Below are 27654 nucleotides of genomic sequence, written 5' to 3' on the forward strand. Positions count from 1 at the left end.
ACCGCATTTTATTTCTTATTTACTTTTTTTATTTTATTTCTTGCCATTTCTTCACAGTAAACAGTGGCCATCGACGCATTTTTATAAAGTAGTACTATGAGGTTTACTTGTGCCATTTTGTAGCTGAACAAGCAAACGGAAACTGAAATTTAACGTTAAACACTTCAAATAAAACAAACGTGGAAATGGCGTTGTAAAACGAAGGGGAAGAAAAACTCACTGTTTTAGTGCTTGTTTATTACATTCCACACAACACAAAGTCGCAACAAAAATATACAGAATACATTAAATCAATATAAAAACCACTACACTATTTCCAGCAAGTTGGGCACTGTTTAAGCGAGGCATTTCAGAATGACGTGCTTGCCTTTTTTTTCTCTCATGAGAGTCTGACTCACTCTAAAGCAGCACAATGCGTTTTTGACCCAGATGGCTTTCCACAGAGATCACTATGCGTGCGCGTGCATGACCTGGTTTGTTTACTTTTAAATAGAGGCTCAGAGCTGCGGGGTTGAGCCTGTCTGTTTTTTTTGTTTTGGTTTTATATTCTCATTTACTACACGGCACTCTTTTTCATTTGCCATTTGTCGCGCAACTTCTGGTGAACTTCTAAATAAGTGCAAAGTATTTCTGTCATTTCTAGCGAATACAAACATCAGATTTTTATATCAAAACATGTAAAAAAAGATTCATTTGAATATTAGGATATTTGTCACAGCACTAGGTGTAACATGTCCTTTTTTTGAGACTACTCTATTTACATGGGCTATAATTCTGTTTTAAAATGCAGAAATCTCTCTTCGTTGACTGTGTTAAGGACACAACCACAATTAACCAATGAAAAGTGGCGACAGGTGCCCCTCAGTTCTCTATGCTGGTGGAAGTACCAACACTATAAATCAGTAACACTACATGTAAAAGCCAGTCCAAAAAGTAGATCACATTCCAAGGGTGTGAATCGTTCAAGCCTTAATTCAGCATTGTTCTTTAAATCTTGGAAGGTCAATTTACCATTTAATAAAAGACCTACTTCAAATACTGTATAATAATTACCCTTTGGCAATCTTTTCACATCCAGTTTATTCTTTGATGTTCTGAACGTCTCCTCATTGCCACTTTCCTGTGAGTGATCCGAATCATCTGAGCCAGTGTACTTGGTTACTACTGAAGGTTTCCTGTAAAAAGGTAAAGAAAATGCTCCATTACTTTATGGTTAAAACTCTAGCAAAATAACATTTGTTGAAAACCCATACAGCAAACAGTAAAACCTATATAAAAACCACCACCTGTCTAGTGACCGCTCTCAGGATTTCTATTGCCCATGTTATCGAAAAAATAAATAAAAACATAGCAATTTTAGTTTGTCCTGGAACCTGATCAGAATCGTCTCAATTTCCTTACGCCCCCAGAAGCTATCCTCCCCATCAAAGAAAATGACAGTTAAGATGGAATGCGAGTTTAAAAGCCTGAGTTGTTCTGCGATATGCTCATCCTACCCGTGCAAGTGAGCTCAATCAAATGGTTAGCGAAACCTTCAATTGAAACCAAAACTAACCTTTTTGAACGGGAAGATGATGGAGACTTCAAACTCTCAGATGAGCTGCCAGGCTGGAAAATAAGATGAAGAGGAGTCAGTAACTGCCATACAGAAACAAGAACTGCCAAAGTAAAACTGGAGTAACATAAAATCAAGAAATAGTAGCCTCATAAAAAATAAAAAAAGGACATGCACCAATTTAGAATGATTTTTGGACAGTGCTTGATTTGTCCAGGTTATTTTATAAAGTGATTTAGCAAAGTAGACAACTAATTTACTTTTAACCCAGATAAAAACACCCTGCCCCAAAGTAATTTTACAACTGGAGGAGTAAGCTTTACCCAGTGTAAGAACACAAACCACTGGCTGATCTGACGTTCAAGTCTAGACTCTAACTCTCTTCCTCCTCAAGACCACAAAACTATGCTGAGAGAAACAGTGTATGACAAAACTCACCTCCTCCATGTTTTGCTCCTTGTTGTGCAATCTACTATCACTCCTGTTATTTTTACCTGGGGGTGAAAGCATTCAGTTTTAAATTTAACAATACATTTAATACTGATGCAAAAATAATAAATGTGTACACAAAACAGGATGGGCATAATAGTCAGTTACAAAAAAGGTAAAGATCTCACTTAAACAATTACACTGGTTTAAAAGTTTTAGAAACTTTAAAAAAAATAACATCTGCTATGGAAAGGTTTGTTAATGTATTCACAAACAAGCACATACGCAAGCAATTCAGTAGGATGAACTTTAGATCACAGCAACAGGCTTTAATGGCAAATACAGGAAATGACACATTTCTTAGGGACTTACCTAATGATCTGTCTGAAGCCGGGGGTGAATTTGTTTCCTCAGATTCTTCTGATGAATGAGCCAAATATTCATGAAGTTTCTCCACCAATGTATTCAACTTGCTCGTACTACAAAGAAAAAGCAAAAAAAAAAAAAGAATATTTTATTTTGTTGTACATATTTTCCTGTAACTACACAATGTGGATTTTGGAGGAAAGCACATTTTCCGTGCCCCAATATTACCAAAAATAGAGTATGTATTTTCCATTTTATACACAATATTTTTTCTAAAGTAAGAAAATCAAAGAATATAGCTGCGTACTAAACATGAAGACATTAGCTAAGATTGCATCGTCTCTATGCAGCTACAGCTTCACAAGGCCACAACCTCAATATGGCAGCCATATTAGGTCAATGTCATGGTCTCCAACACATTAGGCGTGTAGGGTTTACATAATCCTGAAAACACAAAGTCACCATCTCAGATTGTTTAGAGACAGAGGCTTTGAAACTGTGGCGGGGCAGCTTTGCAGAAGAATCACAGAGTATGTAAATTTGTCAGGTATGAAGTCAATATTTCGAAGCGTTGGGTTTTAATCATCCGGAAACCAAAAAAAAGAAAAATCGCGTTATTCTATTATGGGCGGCCATCGTGGGTCACAGGCCAAAGTGAAAGGTGCAGTTAGCTTGTTGTTCCCGGAGTTTCAGCACACGCTCTCTAGTGCTTTCCCAATCAGCATCTCAAAACTGAACAAACACACTTGCTGAATGGCCACCTCTCTCTTAAATTGTCTAATGTACTTATACTCTAAACGTACGGCTCAATTTTTTTGGACTGTTGGTAAATTGTATTGTCATTGTATAATTAGGGCTTCTGATTTTCAGTTTTAAACGAGTTAAAAAAAAATAAATAGATAACACCCCCCTCCAGATACAAAAAAAATTAAAATCGATGGATAGCCAATGAACACCGGAAAAACACTGGAAATGGTTACTCAAGTCATGTTGACTTCACCCCTTTACCCCATTAAAAATAAATAAAAGCCTACTTGGGCAATGCCCCTCCTTACTGACTTGTATCGAGCACTGATTCGTTCTGAATACTTTAAACCCCACCCCAACTAGTGGAGTGGCAGCAAATTCTACATTTCTATTGGAGACTCTGCTTGTGAGATTTAAAACGAGATTACGGTTACAGCAGAAGGCTTGTTCGCGGGATTTAAAGCTCTATTACAGTTAGATAGTGAGAATTTAAAACAAATGCCTAGACACACAAAAACCCCAGAAGAATGTGCCCGTGGTCACAAGGGTTTCGTTGTGGAAGACAAAGGAAAGAAGGTACAACTAAGCGTGCAAGAGCTGGCGAGTTACTACTACTGTGACAGAACGAAAAAAAACAAGCATTTTGGAAAGTAACCAAAAACAAAAAGTAAACAATAAAAAAGGCAGAAACGATGACGAATGGTTTCATAATTAACACATCGTTGATATGCCCAGCGGTTAAAACATAACATTCATCTTTTAATGACTGACAAACAGGATTATGGACAATCAATTACATTGACAATATATTTAAAAATAATAAATCAAGACAAAGCAAACGATCAATAATGTAACAATACTCGTATTGTTACAGACCTAGGTCATAGTCCCCTATCAACCTGTCGAAAATGGGTACAACCTGTATGCTTTGCCACTGTTTGAAAATTAAATCAGTTTGTTTTAAATTTGGTGATTTTGTTTATTTTCAGTAACAAATGCCAGATGTATTAAGATTAGCTTTGCCTTGTGTTTAGACTAAGGGAATGTGAAACAGGAGCATGGGTCTGTACCATGTACCAATGACACGGCAAAATCAATGGTATAGAACACAGCTAACAACTAGCCTATAATCTGCACTGAAGCTTGCTTACTTCAAGACAATAAATGGCCTACAAAATCACATTTACGCCACGGTTGTTTTAAATCAGAGGTTCCATTGAATACAATACATTTATCGTGCTACACACAAACACAGTCATTTGTCTCTCACATTTAAATAAGTTTGTTTGTTTGTTCCAGCACCACTAAGACTGGAACAAATGTAGTCTTAAATCAAGACTCACCCAAAGATCCTTCCACTTCTGTGCTTTTATTTAAAATCACCACAATTTATCTTAAAGACTGCTGTACAAACACTTGTGAATTACGGGGTTACAAAAGAAAGCAAATAGCTTTTATCTTAAAGATTCTTTCAACAATATATAATATCGAAAGAACACCACATCATGAAAACTGACTAAGCAGTGAGTAGTGAATATGAAAGACTTCAGCTCTGACAAAGAAAATAAGACATGAAAGGGTTACAGTCTGCATATCGACCATTTTAGAGAGCTGCTGCATTCACTCCTGTGCTAAAGGTGGCACTGTAGCATCAGTGAACAAAATGGAGGGTGGGTATTTCCTTTTAGTGACAAATTCGTTGTCCTCGAGAATAAAAAACACAAAAACAAAACACATCCTTATCTTGAATCCTATTAGTAAGGATATGGATATTTTTAAAAGATATGACAAATTGCAAATAGGTTCACTGAACATATTCTGCACAATAATGTTATTCAACAAGACTGATACAATTTACTGAATCATAATTAGGTTTTCTGTTCCCTTTGCTCTAAATGTAGATAGTTCACCAACCTACATTTTCTCTCAGAACCTTTAGAAACACAAAAACAGTAATCTCTCACCGAATTACACCATGGAATTCAAATGAAATGCTGTCCGTGTGCCTTGCTAGAAAAGGCAACACGGTATTTTTGAACTACTGTTATGATTCCCTTAAGAGGAGCTGAAGCACCCCCCCCCCCCCCCCACCTTAAGTACAAATGTACACAGCCTAACCCATACGGCAGTACTACCACTATACAGACGTGCTCAAATTTGTTGGTACCCTTACTCATTGAAATAATGCTTCATTCCTCTTGAAAAGTGATGAAATTAAAAGCTATTTTATCATGTATACTTGCATGCCTTTGGTATGTCATAGAATAAAACAAAGAAGCTGTGAAAAGAGATGAATTATTGCTTATTCTACAAAGCTATTCTTAAATGGCCTGGACACATTTGTTGGTACCCCTTAGAAAAGATAATAAATAATTGGATTACAGTGATATTTCAAATTAATTAGTTTCTTTAATTAGTATCACACATGTCTCCAATCTTGTAATCAGTCATTCAGCCTATTTAAATGGAGAAAAGTAGTCACTGTGCTGTTTGGTATCATTGTGTTCACCACACTGAACATGGACCAAAGAAAGCAAAGGAGAGAGTTGTCTGAGGAGATCAGAAAGAAAATAATAGACAAGCATGGTAAAGTTAAAGGCTACAAGACCATCTCCAAGCAGCTTGATGTTCCTGTGACAACAGTTGCAAATATTATTAAGAAGTTTAAGGTCCACGGAACTGTAGCCAACCTCCCTGGGCATGGCCGCAAGAGGAAAATTGACCCCAGATTGAACAGAAGGATAGTGCGAATGGTAGAAAAAGAACCAAGGATAACTGCCAAAGAGATACAAGCTGAACTCCAAGGTGAAGGTACGTCAGTTTCTGATCGCACCATCCGTCGCTTTTTGAGCGAAAGTGGGCTCCATGGAAGAAGACCCAGGAGGACTCCACTTTTGAAAGAAAAACATAAAAAAGCCAGACTGGAATTTGCTAAAATGCATATTGACAAGCCACAATCCTTCTGGGAGAATGTCCTTTGGACAGATGAGTCAAAACTGGAGCTCTATGTTCACAGACGAAAAAATGAAGCTTTCAAAGAAAAGAACACCATACCTACAGTGAAACATGGAGGAGGCTCGGTTATGTTTTGGGGCTGCTTTGCTGCGCCTGGCACAGGGTGCCTTGAATCTGTGCAGGGCACAATTAAATCTCAAGACTATCAAGGCATTCTGGAGCGAAACGTACTGCCCAGTGTCAGAAAGCTCTGTCTCAGTCGCAGGTCATGGGTCCTCCAACAGGATAATGACCCAAAACACACAGCTAAAAGCACCCAAGAATGGATAAGAACAAAACATTGGACTATTCTGAAGTGGCCTTCTATGAGTCCTGATCTGAATCCTATCGAACATCTATGGAAAGAGCTGAAACTTGCAGTCTGGAGAAGGCACCCATCAAGCTGGAGCAGTTTGCTCAGGAAGAGTGGGCCAAACTACCTGTTAACAGGTGCAGAAGTCTCACTGAGAGCTACAGAAAACGTTTGATTGCAGTGATTGCCTCTAAAGGTTGTGCAACAAAATATTAGGTTAGCGGTCCCATCATTTTTGTCCATGCCATTTTCATTTGTTTTATTATTTACAATATTATGTTGAATAAAAAATCAAAAGCAAAGTCTGATTTCTATTAAATATGGAATAAACAATGGTGGATGCCAATTACTTTTGTCAGTTTCAAGTTATTTCAGAGAAAATTATGCATTCTTCGTTTTTTGTGGAGGGGTACCAACAAATTTGAGCACGTCTGTACATGCTATAGTTTATCATCCAAGCTTACTATAATGCATGTATAGTGCCAGTACTGCAGTATTACGTGTGTACTGAAGCCATGGTGTCGAATGTAGAGGACATTCCTTTTCTTCAGATTTACAGTCTCTACACACTTGATGTGATGCAATTTGTCCAGCGATAAAATGGTATTTTCGCTGCGACAATACCTTTTCACACCAGTTGGTGTGTCTGTATGAGACAAAATTAGTTCAAATGTATTCAAATTAGGTTTGTGTTTTTAATATAAAATAACAAATAACCGAGTTACATGTATATGTAAACATGCACACAAGCATATCTAAGGGTTAATTGAGAGAGAGAGAGAGAGAGAGAGAGAGAGAAGTACTGAGACAAATATCCTAACATTCAAACGAATATTTTGACACATATTCGGATACAAAAATCAGAGGTTCGTATTCGCTACAAATGACAAAAATACCTTGCACTTCCTACTGCCTCACCAGAAGTTGCGCCACAGTTTCAAAAATGGCAAATGAAAAAGCACTCCATGTGATGTGAAAAAAAACAAAACAAAAAACAGGATCAAAACAGCAGCTCGAGCCTCTATTTAGAAGTTTTAGACAGTAGAAAGTAAACGAACCAGGTTATGCGCGTGCACACATAGTGATCACTATGGAAAGCCATCTGGGTCAAAAAAGCATTGCGCTGCTTTAGAGCGAGTCAGAATCTCATGAAACAGAAATAAGGCAACCACGTCGTTCTGACATGCCTCGCTTAAACAGTGCTCAACTTCTTGAAAATGTTGTGTAGTGATTTTTATATTGATTGTATATATTATATATTTTTGTTGCAACTTTGTTATGTGGAATGTAATAAATGAGAACCAAAATGGGGAGTTTTTCTCCCCCTTCGTTATATAACACCATTTCCGCGTTTGTTTTATTTGAAGTGTTTAAAGATGAATTTCAGTTGTTTGAAAACTAACGAATATCTGAACGAATATTTAAATTACGAGCGAATATGAAAATCCTGCATACATGGTTACTTTTGAGGAACAGTTTATAATTAAATCAATTACCCAAACAATTCCATAAAAACAAAGTGTATGGTTTTATTTATTTTTTTTACTGCTGGTCATTTGAACGTTTGTGGCACGACTGTAAGCCTGCTGAATACTATCCCCCATTGAACGATGCCATCTATTTATTTCACAAAGCAATTTAAGCACAACAGCATTGTTTATTAAGCAGTTTTAAACAAAAAGTAAAAAAAAAACACTATTCTGCTGTTTACAAAACTGATGCTTTAGTTTAAATCAGCCTTCATCTGTGCAAAACTTGCACGTAAACAACCTCTTGCCATAGTTTTTTTTTTTTTATAAACAATTTACTGTGGTTTATAAAAGTTACTTATTTTTGACTGCGTCAAGCCTTTTTCAGGTTAAACAAATTGATCCGTTCCATCTAGGTAAGCCATTTGTTTTTATCCATTACAATGTCTCCAATTGTCCTTCGATTAACAGTATGCCTCATTTAGGCGAGAAAACATTTGCGATGTCTTGCTTTCTTATTTTCAGATGCATACATGCAGATTTTTTTCTTTTGCTCAGGTGTTAAATATAGGGTCGACTCGTCATTTTGTACTTTCTGTTTTGCTTTGGGATCGGGAGTGTTGATGACATTGGTATGAACGTTCAGTTACTGTAACAACAAATTAGGAGAACGAGTCAAAGGTTAACTGCATAACTTTGTTGTTTTAATTGGCCATGATTATTTCGCTGGCGCTACAATGAGGGAAACTACAGTGCTTATATTTACGTCTGCTTGGTTTGGGAAGTTGGTGGATGACGGACAGTGGGGTGGCGATATAACGGGTAAAAATAGCACTGTTTTTATATTGGTGACATTTGTTTGGAGAGAATAGCTGGCGGTATGCGAGGGTGGCATTATAAAGGGGGGCGGTATAATGCGGGACAACTTTATATTATTTATATATATATATATATTAGTAATTAAACCATATTTTAATATTTTATGTTTTATTTGTTTTACTGTAAAAGTTATGTATTTAATCACACGCAGATCAATGTAATGTAAAGCATTCAGAGATGATAAACAACAAAAGCAAGAAAAGAACATTACAATTAAATACTAATAAAAACACACAAATACATTTTAGTTTTTACTGTTTGATACGATGCGATAGGTGACTCTCCTCCGATTGTATCATCAGCTGGGAAAAAAAATCACAGGTATGTCAGTCAGCGAATAAAAACGTAGAATGCATAATAGCTTTTCAGAATACTTATTTCAGAAAGGTAAACAAATCCTACACACCAGCTATATCCACTTCCCTGGAAATGGACTGCCAGATGTTCTCCCTCATTATTGTGTCTATCATTTTTGTCCTTTATTGTACAGCTCCAGGTTTTGGTACTACAAGAATTATTTTTTTCTTCTGTTTACTGAAGGCTTTATTGGTCAGTTCCCTAGCTGCAGCGCGACAAATCGCACACTTAGAACCCAATCCTATTTGTTCGCATTGCTTCTGTCGCTCGTTGCACGTTTTATTTTTTTTGTTGTTGTGCGCTGACGTAGGACACATTTGCTTGTCGCACCGCGTCATGTGCGTGGAGACCTTTAGTGGAATGGCAGTAGTTATGGCGATATCCTAGTTTTCCATCCTGTATAGTGTTATGGTTGTTGCTCCGCCTATTCTAACTGTGCAAGAATAACTAAGCAAATCAGTTATGATCTTTTTTTTTTTTTTAAAACAACTCTTTCAGCTGTTTGTGACATCCAGTTTTCGGTAAATCCGAACTGAAAGTTTAAAACTTCATTTGTACCATTATTACACACATGCGTGGCAAATAAGCTCAGTAGCTCATCACTCATACAGCAATATACAGTATATCATACAAATATAGACAATACAGAAAGAATAAAATACCTTGAGACGTTTAATTTTATTAATTTTACTGGCACCCCCACCGTCACATGCAAATCACGCATGAATAGAACTGCAGCTCCTGGTTATCGAATTTGCAGTGATATAAATCAACATGGCTTCAAAAGAGACCGAGATGTGTGGCAGCATTTTAGATAGAATGCAGCAACAAAGTAACCAGACAAACGAAACTAACAGCAATACTTGCACAGTAAATGAAACTACTTTGCTCAATGAAAATAAACATACCTCCTCACTGAAGCATCTAATTCCTTATAGTTCTATTAAGATTTTGTGAATGAAAGTTATGGATAAGGTCCATATAATGCAATAATTTTTGCTTAATTATGCATAGCTGGTATAATTTAACCTCTCTAAATCTGACCTCCTTTTCTTTCCCTCCTCCTCCCCCTCCTCTGATCTCTCTATCTCTGTTCCTCTGGAATCTACCACACTCTCTCCCTCTTCCTCAGCTAAAAACCTTGGAGTCACCCTGGACCCCTGCCTCTCTTATTCCCAGCACATCTCCACTCTGGCACGCACTTGCAGATTCTTCCTGAGCAACATCCGAAGAATCCGACCCTTCCTCACCAACTATGCTACCCAGCTCCTGGTCCAGGCCCTGGTACTCTCCCGCCTAGACTACTGCAACTCCCTCCTGGCTGGCCTCCCTGCGTCCGCCACCCGTCCGCTCCAGCTCATCCAGAACTCTGCTGCTCGCCTGGTGTTCTCTCTACCTCGCTTCGCCCACGCTACTCCACTACTCCGCTCGCTCCACTGGCTCCCGATCACCGCTCGCATCCAGTTCAAGACTCTTGTACTAGCCTACAGATGCCTTGATCAGACTGCACCCAGCTACCTCCAGACCCTCATCTCTCCCTACACCCCCACTCGACCTCTCCGCTCCGCCTGCACTAGAAGACTGGCTCTACCTCCGCTACGCTCCCCTGCCTCCCGAGCCCGCTCCTTCTCCACCCTTGCTCCGCAGTGGTGGAACGACCTTCCTACAGATGTCAGGACTGCCCAGTCCCTGACCACATTCCGGCGCCTCCTTAAGACTCACCTCTTCAAACAGCACCTGTAGAACTCCTCTGTTGTATCCTGGGACACTATCACCCTTCATTTAAATATGCTTTATTTTGCTCTTATCTGCCCCCTATTTTACTGCATTTAATCCTGTACCTCAGAATATTGTAATCTCCCAAGTGTTTAATCTGTAGTATTTTGTACTTAATCATATCCTGATGTAACTATCACTACTTAATCATATCCTGATGTAACTTTCACTATTATCTGCTGTATTATTGAATTGTGGTTTGTCACACTTGAGAATTATTGTATTTCTTGTTCTTATTGTATGACTTATATTGTAACACTTGAATGTATTTGTATTTGCTTGCGATTGTAAGTCGCCCTGGATAAGGGCGTCTGCTAAGAAATAAATAATAATAATAATTTGCGACAAATCAATTCACGTTAAATAGGTCAATATAACTTGATTTGTACTGAATTTGAGCATGTTCGGTTTGGAATAAGTTCATAAATATTAATTTATTGCATATGTTCTTAGTTTTCCACGAAAAATGCAAATTGGCTAATCAAATATGCACAATTTTAATGTGTACCTGACAATTTAAATTCTACAGCAAAAAATACATTAGGGACAACATTAGAGATGCTAGCGTTAGTTGGCAGTAGATATTTCTCTGTCCAAGTTAGAGAGTCACTGTAAAGACATTTCAGACCTATGAACATTCTTGGTTCCCGATAATCTGCTTAGAAAACTTTGGGAATCTACTGGAATAATACTCAGTTTTTGCTGCACATCTGCACATAGCACAACCTCAAGCAAATGATTGGGATCTGATTGAATCTCTATAACAGGGGTGTGTGGGGCCAAGGTGCTATAAAACCAGTGCATGCACACACAGAGTTGGTTGGGTTGTCTTTTGGCCCTAATAGCTATAACCAGCTTCCAGGGCAGTTAATTTATTGATAAAGCATCCAAAGCTTGAATGCTAATTTGTGCAGTGCGTTTACACTTCAATGTAGGTTAACACAGCTTTCAAAAGGTCACTCTCTTTGAATTTAGTAATGTGTCAACCAAGCTGTATTACTCCAGTCCCACTGTTCATACTAAAAACCTGGGACTTGAGCCATCAAGTCAAAAAAACCAAAAAATGTTATCAATACTAATCAAGGAAATTAAAAATAGCAGATGTTAGAACAGAAGTCCAAAAAAAAAAAAAAACTGCATGACAGCAATTAATGTATGCTCAACTTGTATTTTATTGTATTACTTTTACCTATATTTTAAATAATATTTTGGTACGGGATACTCTTTGAGTCACACTTAAAAATAAAAAATAAATAAATCCATTTACATGCATTGAAGGCCACATTATGTGGCCTTCAATGCATGTAAATGGATTTATTTATTTATTTTTAAGTGTGACTCAAAGAGTATCCCTTACCAAAATATTATTTACAGTCTTGACTTCTTAAATAAAATGACCTTGAACATAAATGGGATATAGTACTGGAGACATAGACGGGCTTAATTGCACTGGGATATTTTTTGCACACACTACAGTTCGGGTCTATGCACAAGAATACATGGCCAAAACCAGCCTAGGTCTGTGCTCAAGTGTAAACGTGTGGCTCAGACAATAAGAATCTTAACTTGATTGACCCTAAGCCAGCTCAAGTCCGATTTGCAAGTGTAAATGCACCCACTGTACCCCTGACCAGTAGGAGTCACTACAGCACAATGTGATAAAACAATCCCCAGTCAAATTTCCTCGTTAAACTGCTGGAAGGCCAAATCAACCCACCCTGCGATGACTAGCAACACAACAAAAATAGGATTTGAGCCTTGCAAGACTTAGCCCGCACTCCACACAGCAGTGCTTTTACTAGGTCAGTCACTGTGCACCATTGATCGCACATACTTTGCCCTACTCCTTTTCAAGGATTTGTCACTTAAATGAGCCACCATGCTGTATATTAATATTTCCACTGTGCATAACACACTGTGTGCACATGTTAATATTCAAATAGATAAATACTGCTTCCCAACAGTAGAATCAAACAGACAACTTTGTTCAGCTGTACATCTGGTGCAGCACAAAAGTAGAGCATGTTTTTTGTAGCAGGGAGGTGGTAAAACATCGTGTTGGACAGTCTTTCAATATCTTACAATGTTAATTCCAAGGAACAACTTAAATAAGGGCTATGCTTCTAGGTGAGTGAAAACCCCTGCTTGTCAGAAGAATGCTTCACTATATTCCCCAGACCAGCACGCTGTGGCTGCAGCAAAATAATACTTGCAACAAATGCATCTGCTGTTCAATAGCAGGCCATGTTTTAACACAGTGCTGAATTCATTGTAACAAGAGTTTTTTCCCCTGCATTTTTCCACCCAGTTACAGGACGGTATATGTAGAGAGAGTTAAAAACTTTTAACTTTGCAACTGTTCACTGCACCACTGGGGGACTTGCACACACATCCATAAGAAACATCTGTATTTGATACTATATTTGTTTTTACCTTTCAACGGAGCAATATTATCTTGCGACACCACTTATATTTGTACGTGGTACTGTTTTATTATAGTTTAGTATAATAGACAGTTACAGTTTGTCTGCCTGCACCACACAGCAGATAAAACAGTTAAATTCGGAGAAATGTAGCAAACCGATTCTCCATACACAATGAGAATGCATGCAGAACAAATTTAGAACTTCTGTTCAGCCGGCTCAGAAATTGACAGCACATGACATGCACCTATTTTTCTAAATGAAGTTAAGACTCCACACTTTATCAGGACCTTAGCTGCGAAGTTCAACATCTGTCAAGAACAGATCCTGAATTATGATGGTCACCTGTCTAAGAAGAGAACAAGATTTGTTTTTTCACAACGAATAGAACTTTGCTGTCCACAAAATATCATTTCCTTCCTTTTGCAATACTGAATAACACCTACTATAAATCTGCAACTGTGAATTCCACTTGCACTGCAGACAGACCGGTACATCCGATATGTCTATTAAGCGACTCTCCTGTTACAAAAGAACAATGCCCCTAACTTATATAAACACTCATAATATAGAAAGGTGCTAAAAGAGGTACGTTACAATATTGCAAAGTTCTTTAACAAAAATGACCATAGTAATTGAAATATATTAACAAAAGCATCCTCATATGTTCTTCCACATGACCTGCGTCAAGGAACGCGAGTGGACAGCGCTTTTTACTTTCAAATCATGTGTTGGGTGAGAATCAAATATACAGTGATACAATATCGCCAAAATAAACATATTCGTGTGTGGGAGAAACAAAATGGCCTGCTTTTCTGCTGAACCATTAGTACTGTCCAGCCTCCTCTCGAAAGGAGGATGGTTCATATATATTTTCCCCAACCATTGTCTGTTTTGTTTCTTTCACAGTCGACATGCAATGCCATTTTCAAAACCATAAATGCTTGTACCAGAACCGGGTCATGATGCAAAATGCCGGACACGAAATCTCTGGCTTCATCGCTCAGAAAAAAAGGCCCGGTACACAAAATTAAAAAAAAAAAAAAAAGAAAAAACTCGAAGTGTTTTGTTTACTTTTACCTCTTGTGCTCTTCAGTCATCTCTTGTTGATCGAAAACACGAGGTGCGCGCTTTGCCTCTCATTAGTGTTGATATCTCAGTGAAACCAAAACCTGTTTCTCTACAGAATTGCAATTTAACCAGACCCGGTTAGACAAAGCGAGGCAGCCATCTTGCCGGATGGATTGAGACTCGCAGAATTGGCGCGTCCTCCCTCCAACCTCGTCTGTCTTCTGACTGGTTAGCAAACCGAGAACTCTTTTTTTCTCATTGGCCAGTCATAGGCTTGTCGTGCATTGGTTACCAAGATTCTGTATGCGATATACCTGCTTAACAATGATTGGTAGATACTACATCATTCTATTTTATGATTGGTCAGTTCTATTTTACTAACGTTGCGTTTGTTGTTTTGATTAAGGTTTTCTCATGTTTTAAGGGAATTTACAGTATGGTCTGCGTAGTTTAAGCGTTTTTATTAAACAGCTTTTACTTCTACCGTAAATGTGGCACTTTTTATTTTTACTTTTCGCGTATAAAGTTTGTTAAGCATTACAATAGTGCAGTATCTAGGGAAGTTACCGTTATGGTATATAAATAAACTACGTACCGATATTAATTGGAAATGTGTATTGTTGAACAGCGTAATTTCAAATATATGCTGTTTTAGTTAAATATTGATGTATTTAATTTCTTAATGACTCAGATTGTGCAATAAGATTTTAACGTATGAATATTATCTTAGTGACTTGCCGATAGTTAGTTGGTTTAAATTTTGAAGAGAAATGCATAACCCTGATTTTTTGCCAGACCACTGAATCTACAAAATGATACGGATTTTGGAAAACAAAATCTTACAAATTGCAGTAATGTTGCTGTTCAACCTCTATAAATGGGTGATGTTAATGTTAAAATATGGACATTTTGAGGTTCAAGGCAGGGTTACCAGATGTCTTGGGAAAAATTGGATTGTTCCAGTTTTCAGCCTTAATTTTTTGTCCCGGTCAGAAGACAGTAAAATTGTTAAATAGTCCCAGTTTTGCTATTGTATTCACATTTTTATTTTAAAAGTACAAACCTGTAGCAGTGTGGTCAGCATGTAATTTTTTTATGATTGAAATCATACTTTTTTTTCTTTTAATAACTTCCCAATTGTAATGAAATCCTGCAACCATGTAGACTTTCCAGCTCCTGCTTGCGCCACATGATGCGACTTCTTTGGAATCCTGAAGGACTCTAAAAGAGCTGCCAAGACTTCTAAAAAAAGCTTAAAGGAAATGTGAATGAATGAATGAATGAATGAATGAATGAATGAATGAATAAATAAATAAATAAATAAATAAATAAAGAACATTTGGTGCTTTTCACCTTTTAAGAAGTAAATCTATCCAATATCAACCAGTGAGGACATCTGATCAATTGCAAATACAAACATTGCTTCTTTTTCTATACTTGTAATCATGTACTGTAGTTAGAAAAATGAACAGGATTTAACATAACTGCCAATTAATCGGTAACGTTCTGAAAAATGTCAGGAGCTCATTAGTCAAAGCAACTTAGAAATATTTTGCTCCTTCTCATATTATGTAATTGTAATAGCTGTAGAGTACACTGTCACATTTTACTAACAAATAAAAACAGACACCTACCAAATAAGACAGTAAAAAAAGCAATAACCATGCCTTAAAATACATTTTCTTACCTCTTATTGGTGTGAGCAACATTGCCACTAGCCCCTCTTTTTGTGCAGCTTGGTTTTTAGCTTTATTTGAATGCAGACATGCTTACATTTAAACAGACAATTCAAAGATTAACAAAAAAATGCTGGTACATTACTCAGTACAGTGCTCTAGTCTAGATCACGTGACCCACAGCAGGGAAAGTGAATTGGTACCAGGAAACAGAAGTTTAATCTATAGTGTACTATTTGAAACACCTGTGCATTCTAAAAAGAGTTGATGTTGATAATTCTATTAAGTAGAAAACTCGATTAAAAAGACAGTTCTAACTACTTTTATCAGGTAACAAAGGAACACTTCTATAACTGACCTTTACTTGTGTTGTTGCAGTTGTCACGAAAAACCACCCAGCGTATGAAAACGGAGCATTTCAAGTTTTTATTGCAAAATGCGAACACATTGAATGACATCAAGTTGTTGTCACTTTCTGGGCACTGCTGTCTTGAATACAGTATTTTAAAATAGAAGTGTCTAGAAATAAGCCCTTTGAAATGAAAAGCTAAAACTACATTATTAAGGCACTTAACTCCAAAAAATGAAATTAACCACAAGGAGCATTGCATATGTCATTATTTTCAATCATTAAAAATGCAGTTATACAGAGTTTACTCTTTGCCAAAACATTTTTTAATTTAATTTACTTAGTTCAGAACACATAACTTAAAACTGACAATTTAACAAGACCACACAGGGTAGGGAATCCTGCTGCATAGAGCTTAGAGTCATTCCGGGCTTTACAACTAACTGGACATGTCGTCAATTGGTTCAACTAGTAAAACCTGAAATGGCTTGCCACACAATGACTTATGTGCTTTCGTTTTATAATTGAGGACATATTTTATTATTAACCAAAACAGAAATATATAGTCTCCCCCCCATATTAAAACCAAAGAATCTAGAATGCCTCAAAAAAAAAAAAAAAAAAAAAGGGGGGGGGGGTAAAATTGCAGCACTACAAACGATTAAGTAAAAAAAAAAATGCCAGCTAACATATTAAGGCACTGTTCGGTCTTTGGTTTCAGTGTTCCACGGGTCGTATCTCGCATATAATGTTAGAGGTAGCACTGACCACTTCAAATATCCTCCTATCATCACAGCCAAATGCAGGGAATCTCAGCTTTTTCAGTGGGAAGTTAAATGGGCTTGCCACTGGGCTCCATTTAGCTCATAAGAAAACTGAAATAGAAAGTAAAACAATGACTTAGACAACACCACATAAACATTAGAAATAGAAAGAATATAACATTGCATGTTTCAGGTTGTGTCCATATCATGAAAAAAAACAGGTTACTTCATCTGCACCAGTGTATCTAAATTCCACTCAATCAAGTTTGGATATAGCCTTCATTAGGCCAGTGAATCAGAGGGCAGAAAGGCAATTCAAGATAGAACTAAAGGTGTCATGAGTTAAGTATGTAAAGGCTGCCACACACCAAATGTCATGTGACTTCTTGTGGGACAACAAAACTTTCGCTGTGAAATGATCGTGCAGTTGAAGGCGACACTGATGAAATGTCATTTCTAACTGTTTTTGATAAACGGTTATGTACAGCCATTGGCATATTTCATTTGTATTAAAATCACTGTATATACTGCAAGATTACAATAACTTTTTTGTGGAACATGACAGATTTCTATATAACTAATATTCACGCACTAAATAAATTAGATCTATAGAAAAAAATACAAGCAAATCAGCCGAATCTTTTTTTTTTCATAGTAAGTATTTTTTATGACCTTTGTCATATAGCTTGGAGTAGTTTGAAATAAATAAATTAAATAAACCATTTTTTCTTTACTACACTTCAGATTCTATTAATTCATCCGATTTACTCGGCATCACTCTAACATCGCCCCAGCATTGCAGGTCGTGACACCTGGGGTGTGAAATGTTCTTATCAAAAGTATAGGTGCTATTATTTTTGTTGCATCTCAGCACACACTTGCTTGTCACATTGCGTTGGGTCTGTGGCAGACTTGAAGGTGCCCCCACTACACGCCCTTCAGAAGGGATATTCCTCCAGTTTGAGTCAAAGAAACTCACCTGTAAGGATATCCATGATATTTGGCTCTGAAGATTGATAACAACCAGCTGAAGAAGAGCACAACCAATGCAATGCCACCAACACACATAACTGCAGGGAAACAGATCAGTATTAGAGAAGAGATATATAAGATATATACCTATATAGAATTAGATGAAAAATAAAAGTACTGTACGATGTATTAACATTGGACTGACTGAGGCCAGTGCCACTGTACCTCACATTTCACAAATACAGGAATCAATGCAAACACAAATGGTAAAATACAAATCATTCTTTCACTGTTACCTAACAGTAAAAGTATTATTTGTAAAGAACAAAGTTATTCTTCTTTTATAATAGGTCTCAAATACAGCCTAACACTGTAAACAGTTATACACAACTCCCATGTTAAGTGTCTGCTGCACAAAAGCTGACCTTTCTTACAGGAGTCTATCATTTGTTTAGAAATATAGAACGCATGAATCTACACCATTCAAACATAGCATGGCTTGCTACTTACTCTTCCTTTTTCCTATGTCCATGTCAGAAGTTGCAGCTTCATGCAACAGTACCATACCCAACGTAACAGCAGAATCTAAAAAAAAAACTAATTAAGGAATAATTTCCTGCAATACTTTTTTTGGCACAGTCAACTAAAAGATACAACTTAACTACATGATATTATACCATAAATGCATCATTTTAGTATTGCACTGCAATTACCTGATACACCAGAGGAGCTTCACATTCCATTTCATTGCTTTTATTTACTGTCCCTTGCTGTTTTATGATGTTTAGTTTTTTTTACTGTCCCTTTGTCTACTTTTGATCTTTGAAATAATTTTAAGTGGTTTACTGCATTTATTCCTTTGACCTTAGTTTATAAGTTGCTCATCTGTTCTAGTTGGTTGTCGTGGGCATGTGTGGCCCAAGCTAAATCAGCTAGTGTCTTTAAGAAGTAGGAGGCACACCTGCTCACAAGACAGCGCTGGCTCTTAGTCCTATAAAAAAGACACTTCAGCTTTATGATTTTAATCTGCATAAAAAGGGAAGGATCAAAAGATAATAATAATCTGCAGCTATTTACTCTTTACGATTACCTTCATGATGTTTCATTTCCCTTCTGACGGGGAGAGGTGATTTCCACAGGGTAGAGGATGCCCTGTAATTAAATGAGCTCTGTGTGTGTGTTTTATTAAAAGGATACTGAACAAAAGCACAATGTGAGTTTCAGCCACAAATTGGGCCTGACTGCTTCCATGGATATAACTCTGTGGGAGGAGAAAAAGAGAAACACATTTTACATTTTTAGATTAATAAAATAAAAAAAAATCTAACTCTTCCCTATGACTAGTTATAGATTGTATAACAAATGTTAAATATGAAAGTACTGTAACAGTTAAAACCAGTGGAACTATACATATGTATAAAAAGATGGTTAAAGTATGAATATCAGATTAAAAATTAATATTTTTTAAACAAAAGAAAAAATAAATCATGTGCTCCTATATAAATCAACCTCCTAGTACCTCCCCGTCCATCGGACGAGACGTAAAACCGAGATCTCTGTAAGTCGCTTCGGATAAGTGTCTGCTAAATGGAGGAGGAGGAGGAGGAGGAGGAGGAGGAGGAAAAGGAGAAGACGACTACATTATGCACCACTTACACCGTCCAGGGTTATTGTGGGCAGCCGTTTGTATCGGGCAAATGGTGTTTGCCATTTGCCATTCCCATTGATTTCAATATACTGTGTTATGCATGTCGTTTATTTCTGGCAAATTCAATTGTTTGGATCTCGTTATGTGCCATTCACACAGATTTAAATAACAAACGCATTGCTTATAAAGTAGTAATCGCTCTTACTAATCAACCAATCAGCTGTTTGCACCTCGTTACTGAGAAATTACCCCTGTACTGTACCTTGACTATTTAATCCCTGTACGCAGTGTCGAGATTACAGTTTGAAAAAGTTTGACTGCAACAGCAAGCATGGCTGGAAAGAGAAAAGCAATGAGCATCAGCACAAAAATTCAGTGTAACTAAAATGTCTCTGTTAGATGCTGTGCACTTGCTAAAGCATGCTTGGAACTCTGTCAGTCAGCAAACTGCAACGTTGCTTAAAAAAAAGCTGGGTTTTCTGAAGTTGAGGAGAAGAGTGCCAACGAAAATACAACCAAAACTCTGACAACACCAGAGGGGTTGTCAGGGTAAGAATTCTCAGCTGTGTCACCTTGGCGACCAGGACGCTCTGCCTGAAACAGACAACGATGACGTAAGCATGCGTGCTGCACTTTTAACACTGTGGTGTGCTATGGAGCAGCATCCAGACATACAGCCGATTTGGGATTTTTTAGAAAACGCTGACAAAGTCTGCCATCCATACTTGCAAAAAAAAGACCAGATGCGTATCAGAGTTCTTCGCTGGAAACAATTTGCAATAATGTAGCCTACCTGTACTGCACATTTCTACACTTGCATTACTTTTTTGCACTTACTTTTTATTACATTCGTAGGTTTTAATACATTTTTTGTATTCGTGCAATGCGTGTCTTAATAAAGATTTGTAATCTGATTTTTAATGGTGATTGGGGGGCATTTTGAATGTCAGGTTATTGTGTGGGAGTTTATACCGTCCATCACTTACTGCGGGCGAATCATGTTACACAAACACGCCCGTTCTAAACGGTGGTGACTGTATATCTTGTAATGTGTTTTGGTCCCCAAACATCAGCTGACCCAGGTTCTGGCTACCCGGGTCACAATCCCACGTAGTGTGAAACCACGTACCTGGGTCGTACCCATGTTGACCCGGGTCCCGGCGACCCACCTCAGGATGTGGGTCGACACGCTATGACCCGGGTTGAGCGGGACAAAATGCATGACGGCCATTCGTAAGCCGACGAAATAACAAACAGCCACACCTGTGTAGTACCATAAGAGTATTTAAAGGGTTAAACTTTGCTGTAATGATCTAGCGCGAGAAAGAAAGCGAGACATCTGTAACAGTGTAGCTTAGAAAGAACTAGGCCCCTGGTCACCAGAGTAACCTCTGATAAGTATTGGGGGAAGACAGCCCCTTCTGAATTCCTGAGCCTGGAATAGACCTCTGAATAAGTAAGAGACAGCAAGCATGGATGCACCTGGTTCTCAAGGTCAGTTGTTGGAAAAAGGAATAACTCTAAATAAAGGGAAAAGCTGGTCTTTGTTCAAGTGAATTTTACAGTCAGTCTAAGAAAAGGGAGCGTGCCACATCTAGCAAGCAAAGTCAGAGAAAGGAAAGAGCAGCGACAACAGCCTAACCGATTAGCTCTTCCCAATATTCAAAAGGAACACACCAGAATTTGGTTAAAATTGTGAGAAACTTAAATAATGACGCTAGTGGACGCCCACAGAAGACTTAATCATACCCAGCAAGACAAACTGAGTATTCCCAGTTCAACTGAAAGAGATTTAACAGAATCTATATGTGGGAATGCAATACATAAAGAGAGAGTTATAAAGTATAACAGGGTGTGGTTATGAGTCACTGTACGGGTGTTAAGTTTTGGTGCCGAATTAAGGTATATATATATATATATATATATATATATAATTAAACAGATTGGTAACGATTGATTGCGATTTTGTGATATCCTGTTAATTAGAATTTACTGAGTTTGCATCTTGAGCATTTTCCTGACTCATACACATACTAAACAAGAATACTAAACAAGAATACCCCAGGTAACGCTGCTATTCCAGATACTGCACACCCATGCCCAGCTGCTCTCTGTAAGGCAGTTGTCTTACCACTTGTCCTGTGTTAGGATTCTTATGGGCATAGGGAGGCCCTCGTATGTGATTCCACATCTGACCTGAAGTCATGATCAGCACGAAGCACTACAGAGGGGACAGAGAAAAAAGAGACTTCATCAGCTATTCAAGCCTACTGTGAACAGGTCACACATGATCTGAAAGCGAAGATTGCCAATTAACATTCTAACACTGACCTCTGATGGATTAAAGAGAATATTCTCCAGACTTGCAGATGTGGCATAGTAATTTTAAGGTGGTAAAATACAAATCTAGAAACAGGAACCTCCGAGCAGTGTATAATATAAAAACACTTACCAAACCAGCAAATGCCCAGACATTTGTATTATAAAGAAATTCAAGGTTATTCCTTCTCAGGTACACCAGCCCTCCAATTACAGTCAGCAAGAATCCCAGCATCAAAGGTCCAGCATAGTTTGGTGGCCTTATTACTCGAATCTGTAAGAAACAATACATTGAACATTTATCTTATAGTTAAGCTTCATTATTTTGTGCAAAAAGTACCTATTCTCAGATTTTTCTATTACATTATATGCTGAGGGAAAGCCTTTAAAAGCATAGACGTCTTATTTTTTTATTTTTAAATCCACAATTATACATCAGCCTAGAAATAAGACCGGAGGGGCGGTGCATTGAGGTGTTAAATCAGAAGGATAATGCATCATACTGAGACTCAAATACAGAAACAGGGAGAAAATTAGCAGTACACTGGTAGAGCAGAAGCATTATTTCAGACGCTTGTTTAGCGAAAATGGTATTCACTCTTGGGTTAAATCTCAATGTTAAATCCTTGTTTATTCAGTTTCTTAGCCAGTTCTTTCGCAGGGGTGCTGCGCTAAGAGAATAATCTGACACTTACATTGACGTCAGTTCTGTCAGCAATCCATCGAGCTATCTGCTCTGCAGCAAAGCCGCGGACCTGAAGTTCGTACGTGTCAGCTTTTTTAGGCTTCCCTTTGGATGGGAAAATCATGAAGGTTGGAGCAGAATTCATATTCATCTGCACAGATTAAAAAAAAAAGATTAATATCAAGAAATGGCAAGACAATATCTGTATTGTACCTTTGTGTATAAGTTACCGAAACTATTATACCAGATATCCTTGGGTAGGTTTTTTGTAAAATTACTTAAAGTTTAACATTAATTGTTAATCAGCTAATGAATTAAGCATAGACCATCTTTATATTCTGGGAAATGGTTTGACTTGGTCTTTTAAGTAGTTAATAACAGGATCCTTTTTTAATATTTTAGTGCATTTGATGAACCAATTTCTAAATACATTTAAGAGAGAACTACAGGATGTACGGAGTGTATGTGGAGTGGATAAAGACAAAGTCAAGGTTTCTATACTAGTGACACTTGATGTGTCTTCTTGTTATAGCTACAAGACAAGTGTTTCAGTCTGTATTTTAGTATTATTATTTATTATTTATTTCTTAGCAGATGCCCTTATCCAGGGCGACTTACAATTGTTACAAGATATCATTATTTTTACATACACTTACATTATTTACACATTATTTTTACATACAATTACCCATTTATACAGTTGGGTTTTTACTGGAGCAATCTAGGTAAAGTACCTTGCTCAAGGGTACAGCAGCAGTGTCCCCCACTGGGGATTGAACCCACAACCCACGACCATCCAGTCAAGAGTCCAGAGCCCTAACCACTACTCTACACTGCTGTATTTCTATAAGGTAAAAAAGGCAGTTATGTGCTGCTTGGGCTACAATACAAGTCCCATTTTAATTTACTGGATTTTACAGCCTCAATTTTTTTTTTTAATTTATAAGAACATGAAAAAAACAATGACCGTCTCTGCAATATGTGACCTATGTGTTTATCACTTTCAAACCCTTTATTTCCAAATACAAGCTACTGGATCCATTTGTAAAAATCGTAGGCAGTGCTTTGTATGATTTCTGCCCTAGTATGGGATGAGAATTTCTGCTTCCATCGGAATGTAACTCAGATATCACACCCAGATAGCATGAGCAAACAAAACCGGAAAGCTTACCATGTGGAATACATCTGAACCTTCATCAAAGTCAACAGTAGCAAAGAAGACCCTATTGGTGAAGGCATTGGAGTAGCGCCATGAGTTTGCCAGGATTTGGTATTCTTCATCTGCCTGCCTGAAAGACAGAAAAGAATGCTTCATGAAGACGGTTGTGTAAATACAGGCAGAACTGATCAACACCATGAATACCTTAGTGCTTCACTTTCACAAAGCATATGTAGGTACCACAACACACACGTTACAGAATGGAAGTGCACTTACAGTTCTAGCAAATCAGATGCAAGAGATAACAGATCTGCTCAGGTTAAATTAAGTTACAAAACTAGGAACAATGCAGGCACACTATGGAGTCCTTAAATTGAGTTGCTTGTTAATATGTTGTGGTTTTCCTAATTAAACTTGTATAAAACCTGGAGTGGCTCAAACAGCTACACGATGGGAGTCTCATAGCCACCACTGAATACCCTGATCATTTTGGTCCAATGTATCTGGTATTTTTATCATTCGATGAAGCTACTTACTATAACATGAATAATACCAATACTAAAAAAAACTAAAATCCAACGACAAATATTTCGACTAAGTCTTTTTCGGTGTCTTTCAATGTTTGTCAATGAATTTTAGTTTATTTTAGTACTTCTAAATTCTGGACTACTGAGTGGTTAATAGTTATGGATGAAAAATACTAAGAAGCAAAGAACTACTGCATTAATCGCTTTCCAAAATCTTTCAAAGCTGTGTAATTAGTTGCAGTTCATGGTTAATTTAAAATGTTTGTTTTATCGTCTTGTAATATCAGATGGTGCTGTGACTCGATGGCAGTCTGTCACTTCCTTACTTGCACACAGCGCATTGCCTCTGTGGCTGCAGTGCTGTAAACATCACCACAACGGAGTAGTTTCTTGGTGGGGCTTTCACAAACCGCCGAAACTTGTCTCCATTCATACGGATTACTGCCCTTTTATTAGCCCAGTCCATCATCTGTCCAACCTTCTCCGACAAGAGAGTCTGAAAAATAAACACAGACCTATAAGTAGCATGGTATATAACAGGCAACACAATTTACAAAAGCAATACTAGTGCTACAATAGCATGCTTTAGAACACACTAATGTTACTTTCACCAGGGTCATTTTATGAAAATGGTAAAGTTGAGAAGTCATTGATATACGACCTTAGAGGACTGATCCTGTGTAACAAACTTCACATTGAATTGGAGCGGTCACCTTATTGTGCCCTACAGGGAACGCACACACACCCTGCAACTGAGATAGAGTGGAGGTGCTTGTAAAGTATGCAATCCTCGAGAACTGCTTATCCAATTGTGAAACTAGTATTTCAGAATCCGCGGAACGTAGAGGCTCCTGTCCTTCCTTACAATACAGGTCATGGTGATCTCCTTTTTCAAGATAATCACTGCTACAATTTAATATTAACAGCCATGGCAGGGGATGCAGTTTTTAGCTTGTATGTTACCAACACGTATCTATCAATAAGGAGTTACACTGACACTTGCATTACCGAATTGTGAAGTGGAAGTATGAAAACCAAATAGCACATTACTTGCATGGAGCATGACTGCAGTGGATGACAGTTGGTCATCAGGCTGTTTTTTTTTTTTTTTCCACAATCTGCTTTAGAATCAGTGTTGGAACAATTGTTATTTTGTTAGATGTACCCAATCATCTATTGTTATTATTATTTTTTTTGTGGTTCCTAAATATCAGTAAAGTGTTAAAATAAACCTAATAAAAAGCCAGTCAAGAATGTATTTCTTAGCCAACGCCCTTATCCAGGGCGACTTACAATTGTTACAAGATATCACATTATTTTTTACATACAATTACCCATTTATACAGTTGGGTTTTTACTGGAGCAATCTAGGTAAAGTTCCTTGCTCAAGGGTACAGCAACAGTGTCCCCCACCTGGGATTAAACCCACGACCCTCCGGTCAAGAGTCCAGAGCCCTAACCACTACTCCACACTGCTGCTCTACAATACTATTGTAAACTGTACAATACAATAAACTGTACAGTATTGTAAACTGTACAATACAATACAAGGACAATGACCGTTTAAAAAAAAAAAAAAAAAAAACATTTAAAGGTCTGCACCCAGAAATGAAAAACTGTTATATTTAAACTACTTTGAAAAAATAAAATTATCAGGGATATAAATACAACTCCCACTGAATAGCAGTTTGGCCCATTTCTCATTTTACTACAAGTCTAACAAGACACACCCTGAGCGTGTTATCCATCATTGTGGTTAACCGAGCTTGCATTAAAACCTGGAACTGCTATGCAATAGGAGTCTTATCCCTGATATATACCATGTAACTTGTATAGGTCTGCAGTGTTGAAAGAGTATTCTAAGCAATGGTACCAATAATACAGTAATAACTTAAAATCAAGTCTGCCTATAGTCATGTTTGTTTCACGCAAAAACTTTACTCTTCGTCAAAAAATAAGATTTTTATTTCACAGTTTATGTCACAGTTTACCAGCTGTTTGTTGAATTTATATTAGCTTGCATTTGCTTTATCCTTGGGAAAACTATCTTGCTGAGCAATGGGAAATTTTGCTTACACTCACCCCATCATTTGAAATATTACTGTTTGTAATCATATGTCGTTAATATTAGCGTAAACACGGTCGTGTTAAACATGAAATAATTCGTTAGGCCCCTACTTGTCTGATATTGATGGAAGTAAACATTTCTCCAACGTATTATTGTCAATACCTAGAAACACACCTACATTATTTACTGTACTGCAAGCACTTTTTTTTTTATAAAACTGAAGAGATAACATTCCGTTTCAGTGAATATATTTTAAATCTGCTGGAAGTCAAATTAAAGATAGGGTATGTATATAAAATTTGTGTAACAATGTTAACAGTTTCATAATTGTATTATCGACTTTATATTTTCGTAAATTGCATGTCGGTATATATATTAGTTTGATCAAAGTGCACCCAGACAGTAAGTGACATAATTCGCCTAAAAATATATTTTAGCAGCAAAGGTCGATGTTAAATTCCCATATTCATAAGAGCTGAAAAGAATATTAAAATATGTAAGTGTACGTAACGTCAATTATAAATCCACCCTCAAAGGATGGGCCTCGTTCTCCTTTCAATGGAACTTAGCCGTACCGATCACTTCCTCATTAATTTACAACTAATCCTAACAGCACAAGTTTGCCAGTTCGGCCATTGAATTTCTCTTTAAATGCACATCACAGTTATAGTGACCCACCTCTTTCTTCTTTTGTCCATCTGACGGTATTCCATGAAGTATCACAAATATTAAAATAATAGAGAGGACTTTATTACACACAGACATTTCTGCAACATCTACAAAGCCCAAGCAGTTGCTAAACCCTTTGACGTCACATACAACGTGGTTTCAAGAATATTTTCCTATTGGCCAGGCGCCGTTACCAGCGAGCCAATAAGAGATAGTTGTTAGTTTAGATGACGCGAAAGGCCATATACTTATTTTGTGATAGGTTAGATGTTGCGAGCCCTACAACCTACCAGAAAGAGGCAAGCTGTTGCATTTTCATTTGTCAGCACAAGTTCTAAGGTGGAACTATAATATGCCGCAAAGGACCGCAAGCTTTTTTAAGACGGGCACCGTAGTGTTTAAATAATGCGCGTTCGTCTAGGTATATAAAAACTTAGAA

General features: G+C 37.4%; 2 protein-coding genes across 2 annotated transcripts in view; both read right to left on the reverse strand.

Moving 5' to 3' along the window:
* LOC117963337 (transcriptional regulator ATRX-like) overlaps positions 1–14621 on the reverse strand; it is a 66903-nt gene extending 52282 nt beyond the window's left edge. The window contains exons 1-5 of the mRNA XM_059001388.1: positions 14389–14621; positions 2357–2463; positions 1994–2049; positions 1556–1608; positions 1054–1175 (exon numbers count right to left, since the gene is read on the reverse strand). Coding sequence (XP_058857371.1) covers positions 1054–1175; positions 1556–1608; positions 1994–2049; positions 2357–2463; positions 14389–14408 — 358 coding nt within the window. The 5' untranslated portion in view covers positions 14409–14621. The remainder of the gene's footprint in view (positions 1–1053; positions 1176–1555; positions 1609–1993; positions 2050–2356; positions 2464–14388) is intronic.
* A 1845-nt stretch (positions 14622–16466) lies between these two features.
* Positions 16467–27380, reverse strand: LOC117430396 (magnesium transporter protein 1-like). The gene is made up of 10 exons (XM_059001260.1): positions 27225–27380; positions 24805–24974; positions 23964–24081; positions 22803–22943; positions 22241–22381; positions 21920–22009; positions 19338–19401; positions 18651–18725; positions 18148–18238; positions 16467–17279 (listed from the first exon to the last, which is right to left on the reverse strand). The coding sequence occupies exons 1-10, from the start codon at positions 27309–27311 to the stop codon at positions 17264–17266; spliced, it is 993 nt and encodes a 330-aa protein (XP_058857243.1). The 5' UTR covers positions 27312–27380; the 3' UTR covers positions 16467–17263.
* Positions 27381–27654: the final 274 nt, after the last annotated feature.

This window comes from Acipenser ruthenus, chromosome 26, assembly GCF_902713425.1.
Source record: "Acipenser ruthenus chromosome 26, fAciRut3.2 maternal haplotype, whole genome shotgun sequence".
Taxonomy (NCBI): Eukaryota; Metazoa; Chordata; class Actinopteri; order Acipenseriformes; family Acipenseridae; genus Acipenser; species Acipenser ruthenus.

What these genes read in the sequence shown, in the direction of transcription:
- LOC117430396 (XM_059001260.1), bottom strand. Translation starts at nt 27,311, where the DNA reads ATGTCTGTGTGTAATAAAGTCCTCTCTATTATTTTAATATTTGTGATA. An exon ending in TCTGGGCATTTGCTGGTTTG is followed by an intron (nt 22,010 to 22,240) that starts GTAAGTGTTTTT and finishes TCCCCTCTGTAG; the next exon opens with TGCTTCGTGCTGATCATGAC. An exon ending in GGACATAGGAAAAAGGAAGA is followed by an intron (nt 18,239 to 18,650) that starts GTAAGTAGCAAG and finishes GTTTCCCTGCAG; the next exon opens with TTATGTGTGTTGGTGGCATT.